Source organism: Rhinopithecus bieti, unplaced genomic scaffold (genome assembly GCF_001698545.2).
Source record: "Rhinopithecus bieti isolate Rb0 unplaced genomic scaffold, ASM169854v2 scaffold_81282, whole genome shotgun sequence".
NCBI lineage: Eukaryota > Metazoa > Chordata > Mammalia > Primates > Cercopithecidae > Rhinopithecus > Rhinopithecus bieti.
In genome coordinates, this window is record NW_016830182.1 from 34,541 (window position 1) to 45,167 (window position 10,627).

General features: G+C 48.2%; 1 protein-coding gene across 1 annotated transcript in view; it reads right to left on the bottom strand.

Annotated features, from left to right (window-relative positions):
* Positions 1-2,808: 2,808 nt before the first annotated feature.
* POLR3A (RNA polymerase III subunit A) overlaps positions 2,809-10,627 on the bottom strand; it is a 50,913-nt gene continuing 43,094 nt past the window's right edge. Inside the window, exons 24-30 of the mRNA XM_017865203.1 lie at positions 9,990-10,083; positions 9,704-9,796; positions 8,420-8,584; positions 7,938-8,102; positions 7,551-7,682; positions 6,299-6,431; positions 2,809-3,816 (exon numbers count right to left, since the gene is read on the bottom strand). Coding sequence (XP_017720692.1) covers positions 3,668-3,816; positions 6,299-6,431; positions 7,551-7,682; positions 7,938-8,102; positions 8,420-8,584; positions 9,704-9,796; positions 9,990-10,083 — 931 coding nt within the window. The 3' untranslated portion in view covers positions 2,809-3,667. The remainder of the gene's footprint in view (positions 3,817-6,298; positions 6,432-7,550; positions 7,683-7,937; positions 8,103-8,419; positions 8,585-9,703; positions 9,797-9,989; positions 10,084-10,627) is intronic.

A 10,627-nucleotide genomic window follows, 5' to 3' on the forward strand; every position in this document is an offset into this window, starting at 1 on the left:
CTCACTGCAACCTCCGCCTGCCTGGTTCAAGCGATTCTCCTACCTCAGCCTCCCCAGTAGCTGGGATTACAGGCGCACGCCACCACACCTGGCTAATTTTTCTATTTTGAGTAGAGACAGGGTTTCACCACGTTGGCCAGGCTGGTCTCCAACTCCTGACCACAGGTGATCCACTCGCCTTGGCCTCCCAAAGTGCTGGAATTACAGGTATGAGCCACCGCGCCTGGCCAGATGTATTAACTTCTAATTCACCTGTTGTGTTTACTGCTGCACCCCTAATACCTAGAACAATGCCTTGGAAGTAGCAGGCCTTAAATCTTTGTTGAATGAATAAAAGAAAAGTTAAGCTATGCACCTGATCCTGGCCAGGTGGCACTTCCAGACTCTGGACTTGAGTCCTTTCAGCGCCTCCTACTGGGGATGGATTAGCTCAGGGGGCACTTTATTTCCTACATTTCTAAGTCACAGGGGTGGGGGTAACAGGGGCATTCACTGTTGACCGCCAGCACCCGGAGAGGTGAGCTCCTGGTTCTTATTCTATGAGTTAGAGCCCATACAAGACCAACATCCTTTTTCACAACCCACAAGGATGATTCTGCTATAGTTTTAGGTAACGCAAATATTTCCTCTCTTGGGTTTTGGTTGAAAAATAAAGAGGTCTGCCAACAGACAGCAAAAATCAAGAAAATAAACATACAATGCCAGGTTCAATCAGACAAGAATCAATGTGAATACACATGGATAAACCCTGAAATAGAAACATGGCACCATAGTTTAACTGACAAACATACTGAAAGAGTCCGGAATGTTGCTCCCACTCTTAAAAGTGCTGAACACAGCAGGGGGCTGTAACTGAGTCAGGAGCTATTTTAATCTCCCTTGTAAAAAAGACATAAAAATGGCAAAGAACTGGACAGACTGCTAGTCAAGAATATGTAACTGTTCATGGATGAGATGGAATTCACGCGTATTTTTATTTCTTCCAAGCAGGTACAGAGACTCAAGTGTAACCCTTTGATTGAGCTCTCATGCTTGAAGATGTGCTGCTACCTGGCCTTTGAGCTCTGTGCTGGCATAAAGCCCAATGCCTGGGCAGGGCAGATGATCATAGTAGGGAGAATTTTAATACCAGTCATGGGACACAGTGGGGAGCACAGACAGTAGGGTTTACCAGGCAATGCTGTTGATGTTGACAGTCCTAGCAAGGCTGGCAGTTCCAGGAAGAGGACCAGCACCTCCAGGACGTATGACTTCCCACGGGTGATGTGACCCTTCACATAACCATTCTGCTCTGAGGTCTGCCTTGTTCCCAAGTGCTATATGCTGATCCGTACCCATCACAATCACACACGTCTCACACAGACTCAAGACTCTGCAGCACCCAACTGAGTACTCGCTCAAGCAAGATGAAGCTCCTTGGCGGTGCCATCTTTATTATTCCCAGCCACAAGTTATAGCCACAACCTCTCTTCCATTTAAAGTGTGCGTCACCAGCAGAAGAAAACGGGTGCCAAAGTTCCCTCCCATGATTCAATTCTACTCTCCCCTGGTCTTCGCACGGATCCCAGTGGTCCTGACTCAGATCAAGCCTACAGCTTACTTCCCAGGCACGCTTTCAGGAAGGCAGTTGGGGTGGGGGTGCCCCTTTATGGCTCTTCCCAGGTTACATGAGAAGCAGTGATCTCAATGGGGTCTCAAGTAGAAGCCCTGAATTAGTGTTCATTAACAAACTTAATCCTTTGTCCTAAACCAGGCTCTAGCTCAACTGAAAGATAAAGGGGGGTTAAACATTAAGAAAAATGGCATTTTTTCACGTCACTGATACCCCAAGAGAAGTTAATAGGTCTACCTTGTAGATGCAGGGAAATCATAAAGTCAAACTACAATTTTTTATAAGAACTAATTAATTTTTTTAAGCTTTTTTTTTTTTTGAGACAAGGTCTTGCTTTGTTGCCCAGGCTGGAGATTAGTGGCACTATCTTGGCTCACTATAACCTTCACCTCCCAGGCTCAAGTGAACCTTCCACCTCAGCCTCCCCAGTAGCAGGGACTACAGGCATGTGCCACCATGCCTGGCTAATTTTTGTATTCTTTGTAGAGACGGGGTTTTGTCATGTTGCCCAGGCTGCTCTTGAACTCCTGGGCTCAAACTATCCACCCTCCTCGGCCTCCCAAAGTGCTGGGATTATAGGTGTGAGCCACAGCACTCAGCCCAAACTACAAATTTTAATAGAATGTTAAACCCAACCACTGGCCAAAAATCACTTAGGTCAAGAATAGTCATATTCTCAGGGGTCCAAGATTTCTTTTCTTTTTTTTCTCTCTTTTTGTGTGTTCTGCTGTTCTTTTTTTTTTTTTGCGCAGACGAGTTCTGCCTGCGCCCAGGCCGGAGTGCGTGGCCGGCTCTCAGCTTACTGCAAGCGCCGCTCCCGGGTCACGGCACATTCCCCTGTCTCCAGCCCCGAGACGCTTGGGACGTAACGCGGGCCAACCGCCTCTCGCCAGCGGCAGTTTCTTTCTTGGTCATTTGTTTAGTAGACGACGCGCGGTCTCGCCAGCGTTTAGCCCAGGATGGTCTCGACGCTCCTGACCCACGGTCGTGTATCCGCCCCGTCTCCGGGCGGCCATCGCCAAAGGTGCTGGATTCCAAACACAGGGTTGAGCCACCGCGCCCCGGCCCAAGAATTCTTAATCCACAGTCTCATCAGTATGAAGGGAAAGCACTCATTCTAACACAGATCCAAGAACCAATGGCTACCCCAGATACCTTAACAGCATCAACTCAGAACGTCAGAAATCAACTAGAGATCATCCAAGGAACGTAAGTATAATTCTATAAAAAACCATCTCATCCCCATCGCAGCAGGCTCCAAACTCCAGTGAGGCTTCCATAGGCCATGGAGAATGGGTTTGGCTCTTGTCACAGGGTAGAGCCCCATGATAGGGGTCTGAGGTAGATGGAAACAACAGGGTAGCCAGGGGCATCTACAGAAGATGTTACAGAGCTGCCTGGGCCTCATGACAGTTGCAGCTCAGTTACAAACCCCAGACGGCTCTATTTGCTTAAACCAGTTTTTCCAGTGACTCTTACATGCTGGCTTTCCTGGTTTCTATAGATGCTTGGTTTCAAAAATAAAACTAAAATAACAAAATTTCCAAATCCCTCAACTGGAACAAATAAATAATAGTAACAATATTTACATGAGTATGTCACATTGAGAGATTCCAGCATGACCAAGGAATGGAAAATCCAAGAACGTGCCCTGGCCTGTGCAGGGCTCAGGCCTGGCTCACTGTCAGGTGTGAAGACACCACGGGGAGCCGATGGATGTATGCAGTGAGCTGGGATGGGCCATGACACCTGGCTGGGCCTTAAGTCCAGGTAGGCAGGGTGTGCAGGAGCTGTGGGGCCGTCCATAGATTGAGTTTCAAGCAAGCAAACAATAAAACCCTCAGCACTCCCAAGCAGTATGGCACAGTCAGGGTCACTGGTGTGAGCTGCACCCTATCAGAGGAGGAGCCGCTCCTGGGGATGCCAAGGGGGCTTCTTTGATTGCTGGCATAGGTGGGGACCTCAGGACCCCCGTCCCAGGGAGCACAAAACTCTTCACATTAGCTGCAGCCAGGACAAGGAGTCAAGGTCAGGCATGGTCCCTCTTTCCTTGGACTATGTGACAAGAGGGATGTGGAATTCATTTGTGTCGAAGATCAGCGGCCTCTTGGGAGGGTTTGGGTCCCTGTCGGCCTTGTGGAGCAGCTTGAAGAGCCCGGTTCCAATGTTCATTGGGATTCCCATGATGATGCACTCAGACACCCCTGAAACCAACCAGAATGAACATCAGAGAGCCTCTAAACACAAGCTACATTTTCAGGAAGAAAGACTATTGGCTTAAGTGTCAGAAAATTAGGATGTGAGTCCCAGCGCCACTCCACATCAACTGGCTGAACTCTGGAAAATCCCTTTCCTTCCAATCTAGAAAAGAAGCGTGGCTGTGGAGTGCAGGCCGGGGGGATTATATGCTTTCAGGGAAGAGCAGTGCCTGCTCACAGCCCAGGAGTTTGTTGGAGAGTCAGCTCCACCAGTTCTCCTCTCCCACCTAAGCCAAAGGCACCCTGGGAGGGCCGTGCCTTTGAGAATACAACTTAGCAAGAATACGAAAGGATGCTCAGGAAACTCTAAGTTTGCCACCCAGTACTTCCTTAACTTAGAGCCTACAAGAAAAGCAAACAACTGGGACAGTAGTGAGTAGAATACAATCCCTTGGAAACTGCAGCAGGCAGCTGTTAGCTGTGCTCAGGGGAAGGGGCCAGGCCAGGCTTAAGAGCATCTGAGCCTTGATGATCTACAGCACTGATGAGAAATACCCAGAAGGCAGGGCACTTATAGAGTTACAGGAGCAAGGGGGTGCTGCAGATTCTTTCTCCAAGCCCCATGTCAACCTGGCATAAGCCTTGAGTCTGCGACGAGCAAGCAAATGGCTACTGTCTTATAGACTTTGTGCTAACAAGGAACCAAAGAGGCAAACAACTAAAGACCAACATGCAATGAGGGCGAACACTGGGTTACAATGTGCTGAAAGACCAGGAGGAGGGGAAAACTTCAAATTGGGGGTGGGGTGGCAGCCAGGCAGTCAAGGAGGTTACTGGCGGTGTGTGGGGCCGCAGAGCTGCAGCAAGGGCCCGGTTTCCAGGTGTCAGGCTTGAGTGCTGGGTCTCAGCCCTGTTGTCAGGCAGACTCACTCTTCTCCTGGCCCTGGACCTTCTTCCAGTCTTCCATGTACCTCCCTCTCGCCCCACTCTAACTGCTGCTCCTTTTTCTTTCCCTTCATGCTCGTTTTTATTTTGAGACGGAGTCCTGTTCTGTCACTCAGGCTAAAGTGCCGTGGTGCAATCTTGGCTCATTGCAACCTCTGCCTCCCAGGTTCAAGAGATTCTCCTGCCTCAGCCTCCCGAGTAGCTGGGATTACAGGCGCCTGCTCCTGTGCCCGGCTAATTTTTGTATTTTTTAGTAGAGATGGGGTTTTACCATCTTGGCCAGGCTGGTCTCAAACTCCTGACCTCGTGATCCACCCGCCTCAGCCTCCCAAAGTGTTGGGATTACAGGCGTGAGCCACTGCGCCTGGCCCACGCTTGTTTTTTAAAAATATTTAAATAGACATGAGGTCTCATTATGTGGCCCAGGCTGGTCTCAAACTCCTGGGCTCAAGTGATTGTCCTGCTTCAGCCTCCTGAGTAGCTGGGGCGACAGCAACACCATGCCTGGCTCTCATCCTTCTTTATCTTAAAGAATTATGTAATATTTCTTTCCCTCCATTTCTAATCCATGTCCCTTTTGAAAACAGAAACTTAATCTTAGAGGCAAAAAATAGGTATACACTCTAATGATGCCAATCTATACAAAAGCAGGAGGTAAGAGAGCAAAGGGCTACTGGGAAGCAGAGCTCTGGCCTGGAAACGGCAGCCAGACTTGGAATCTCTGCGGTCCTGATTAGCGTGTGCCCTGGGGCAGGCTGCTGACCCTCTCGAACTCCAGCCCCTCACCAGCTCCCACCGCAGGCCTGCAGGGTCTTCCTGTGGAATCAGAAAGGCTCGAGCAAAGCTTAGCAGTCAGTGCTGGTCTCACAGAAGAGGCAGGGAAGCCAGACATTGGGGAGAATTCCCCTCGTGCTCCCTCTCCCGCAGGCCAGTACAGCCCCATCAGAGCCATGCTTTGTTGAGTGGTGGGGATGAGGCATGGTGCAGAGCAAGGCTCTGCTGGTAGACTCGACAGCAAGCTAGGTCACCTTGGTCTTCTGACTTGTCAAAGGGCTTAATATCCACACCCCACGGGTGGGTTGAGATACTTAGCACATATGGTGCCTGGCACAGGGGCTGAGCAGGCATCAATGGGCTACCTCCCAAGGACAGCAGGACACTCTGCTCTGCCCAGTGCCCAGCCAGTACCCTCTCCTGTCAGCCCTGGTGTCATACACAGGGGTCAGGATCAGTGTGATTAACTACAAAGTCAAGGGCTAGAAAAATTCTTACATGCTCAGGGTTGCTCTTTTCTTCTTGGACCAAAAACCATCTGTGCTGACAGAGGGAAGTCATCCAACAGATGTAAACGGGGATGCAGGATGCTACAGTCAGGCTTTGGAGATAAAAGATCCAGCAGTTCCAATTCATGATCTATGACATTATTCTTGAAAAAATAAATGCTCTGCCACTCAGTTTCTTTCATTCCCTTAGAAGCCTAGACATGGTCTAAATCGTAAATAGTAAAGGCCTTTGATGCTGTTCATAGAAACATCAAACCTACCGCACACGGAGTCCTTCTGCCCGAAGTAGGCAGCGTCAAAGAGATGGTCAGCTGTCTTCTCAAAGGAGGCCAGCATCAGCACACTCTCCTTCATCTTGGCCAGGCCAAACCTAGTGATGCCTAGGACTTCACCCTGCGTCAAGGCAGAAAGAGTCACGGTGGTACTCACGCCAATGGCAAAAGCTTGAAACCAAAGCACGGTGCACCTTCAATACAATCAACAAAAATCCTCCAAGACCCAGCATCAGGTGTGAAAGGCCCTGGGGAGCTATGTGTCCGCCCTCTGTGTCCCACTGAGGTGGTCAGTCATCGGCAACATGGAACTTCACACTCGCGTCCAGATGCCACCAGAACAAAGAAGAATTGAGAACTAGAATTCAGAGACTAACTTTAAAAAAGGGGAGTACTTCTGAAGAGATTTCTTATGGCTCAAAGAACTAAAAAAAAAAGAATGTAAAAACCTCAAGTATGAAGATAATTAATTAAATTTAGGTAATTCTATTCAAAGGAATATTGTGCCATAATTTTAAAAGTATATTTATTAAAACCATGACACAAGATGGAAAATATTTGTGATGTTAAACAAAAACTGCATGCACACTGTTTCCTGCAACTAAAGTAAAAGATACATAGAGAATAGGACTTCACAGAAGATGTCGAACCGACAGCCATTTCCCTCACCTGGTTTCTAAATATTCTGTAATACACTATCAACTTGTTTGGGGAAGCCTTATGAAAACCTGCTGCCCTAAGGCACAGCTAGAGGGAAATACATTTTTTTGGAAAAGAGAGAAAAAAAAATCAAAACACCAACCCACCTCAGCCTCCTGCCCCCAACTTCAGATCATGTTAACTTATTCTTTCCTGGGAATGGCTACAGAAGAGTGATGGATGGGTTTGATAAGAAAGAAACACCTCAACTTGCCATGGGACTCTCTGGGTTTTGGCAATGGCTAATTTTGCTTTAGGATGGATGACACTCAGGATAAGAATGGAACCAAGCTCCAGCTCTCTTCCCTCCACCGACTGGGTGTGAGTTTGCCATGAGGCTGTAATTCTCATACTGGGATTTGACCAGGACACCCAGCCTGATCAGCATACTTTGGTTTTTGAGCAATGTTCACATCTTATTTTCCCTCTCTGATGGTCCTCATAGCGGCGCATTCTACATGTCTTAGAAACTCCACAGGCTTATTCTCCTGAAAGTGAGTTTCGGGACGCCCAGGCAGCCCAGGGGCCTCCTGCCACACACCTTGTAGGTCATGAGGTCGGACAGCAGCATCACGTGCCTCCTGTCGATGCTCATGCCGTGGTTCACCATGGTGTACTGGATTTCATTGATGATGGTTGTCCGGGCAGCTTCGATGCCCAGAGTTTTCTCCACCTAGAGAGAGCCAGGAATAAGCAGAAACAGCCCCTTCGGGAGGCCACTGCAAATTCTCTCCACTTCCTCCTCTGCCCGGCAAGTTCAAAGCAAACCCTGTGCCGTTTTCCAGAAATGGATTGCTGGGCAATTTTTAGTTGTAGACCCAGGGCAAATGGGATGGTCAGAGAAGTATGCTGGGAACCAGTGGAAGGCCTGCAGATGGCACAAGGAAGACAACTTAACCCTAAGGCGACTCCGTGGGCTAAGCGGTACCTCATAGGTGTTATTGGAGGTGGTTCGGGTGCCCTTCACACCGTGCGTGGCCATGACTGCCCGCAGGTTATCACCTTCCACCAGAAGCTTGTACTTCTCCTTTCCACTCTGCTCGTCAATGTGTATGACAGCTCTGGACACCTCTGGAATGCCCTGCACCACCACCTGGATTCAGAGACAGAGAAGGCTGTGAGGACGGTGTGATCCATGCCCTGGGATGATCACCTTGATCACCCCAGCTTTCAGCAGTGGTCATCTGTGACACACTAGAGCTAGTTTTAGGGATAAGGGAGGGGACTGCGCCTCTTTCTAACATCAGTTTTTTGACAGAGCAGAGAGGAATCTAACAGACTAACTCCTTGGGGATAAGGCCAAGAAGAAATGAAGAAATGGGACTAAGTGACAAAGCCCTTAGGTCCTAGCCCTGGGTGTCACACCACAGGGAGATGCTGCGTCTCCATGAGAAGCGACTTCTGTTTCACCTTGGGGAGATCCTCTTTCAGGAACTGCAGCACGTAGTACATGGAGCTCTTGCTGTTCTCTCTGGGGGTGACACACACCACAGCCTCACCGTGAACAGCCACGTCGCCGGGCTTCACGCGGAGCTTGGATGTACAGATGGAATATCGCACTGTCTCAGCGTTCACCTGCAACATGGCCAGGAGTAGGTGTTACTGAGAGGTTTGAGGGCTTCGATTCCAGTGTTTTTCATCCTTTATTTCATTATTGCCCCTCTAAGAGGTCCTTTTAGTCAGGTTTGTTCTAAGCACCCCCCACCCGCACCATGAAATTAACACCATAGATATACTACGTATCTGTTTTATTCACTATGTATATATATCTGTGCTTTACTCATAAAAATAGCATTTTTTTCACCTACCACAAAATATTTGCCCTTGAAAATTCATGCTCAATTCACGGCAACACACGCAACCTCTGTGGGAAGCTCTAGGGAGGCTGGAGGTTAGAGGCCAGGCTGATTAAAAGCTTCTGTGGGGCCTCCCCTTTACCTGACATTTCCACAATGGTTCACTTGCTACATTCCTGGATGCAACTCAGCTCTTCTGCAAAAGAGCCGCAAGGCAGGCAGCAAGAGACAGGCTAGAGAAATCCCCAAACTGGAGAGCAGGTTGCTGCATTTCAGAGTCAACTGTTATATGGGTAACATATGACCTTGGTGCGTGAGAGAACGAACTGACAGAATGTGTTTTAAGGGCTAGTACAGCTTTAACTACCCGAGAGAAAGAAGAGGTGTTGGGAAGTTACTCAGTTTGCACCCCAAGTTGGTCTGTTTGTGAGAAAGGCGGATCATCTTTCAACTGTTGCCTATTACCCGTGCATGCCAGTTTAAGAAGGCAGGTTAATCTCCCCATCTAAACACATTTATTGAACTTCCTAGGCTAGCTGCCATGCTGGGTGCTGGGGACCCACAGATGAGTAAGAGAGCCAGCCCTAGGGTCCTTCCAGACACTGGGAAGAGGGGACAACAAGACCACTTATCATAATACCGTGTCACAGTGAACTGGTATTGTGGTCTGCACAAGATTTCAACTAATTTCCTGTGTGTCTTTAGATGGCTATATTTGCATCAAGGTCAGATTTAGAAAGAGAAAATGTAAGGGGATGACAGAATCACAAAAACTAGAAACCAAACAGAAGCTTCTGCAATGCTTCCTCTGTCTTGCTTAGCTCTTGCCCTAGTTTATCAGTACCTATCTTGGGACTAACAGGATGACTTCCTCTCTACATTTAATTATGTGACTCACTTCCAGTCTCAGAAGTCTAATCCGTTCCAGGGAGAGTTTGACGAGAATAAAGCAGTCATCAGGAAGAAACACTTCTTCAATATACTCGGAAATCTGGAGTGTCAAAAGATCAGAGTGTTAATCAGCCGCTTTCCCCTTTCCTAAGAGCATGTGACTGCTTGCTTTTTTTGAAGAGTTGGAGTAGTGTGCACGCCACAGGCTGGTCAATCCATGGCAGCTGATTTTTACACTTCCTTGCAATGTTGCTGAGCTAGTTTTCTTGTCATCAATAGGGATTTCTTCTTACCTCTCCCAAGAGGGTTTTCTCAATTCTCCCTTTCACAAGGCGAGCATAATCCGCGTCGTCATCCTTGTCTAGCTGTGCTGTGATAATTGGAGTGCTGTTGAGAGGCAAAGGAAAAATGACGCTAGCACAAGGGAGGAGCCTGTTTGAAGACCACTGCTTTGTTAAACCCAAGTGCTATTTAGAATCATAATGTTACTAGCAACCCCAGTTTACTGAATATTTACTGTCAGGTATGCTACTAAGGGCTTCATATACATTCTCATTTAGACTTACTATTTTTGGTGGTCCCCAGGCAATCTACTCCTGAAGTGAATGAAAAGACTTTCAGAAAATTCTTCCTTAGAAAGTGAGCCCTGGTTGGGTGTGGTGGCTCATGCCTGTAATCCCAGAACTTTGGAGGCCAAGACAGGTGGATCACCTGAGGTCAGGAGTTCGAGACCAGCCTGGCCAACATGGCGAAACTCCGTCTCTACTAAAAATACACACATTAGCCAAGTCCCAGCTACTCAAGAGGCTGAGGTAGGAGAATCGCTTGAACCCAGGAGGCAGAGGTTGTAGTGAGCCAAGATCGCACCACTGCACTCTAGCCTGGCAACAGAGTGAGACAGAGTGAGGTTCTATCTCAAAAAAAAAAAAAA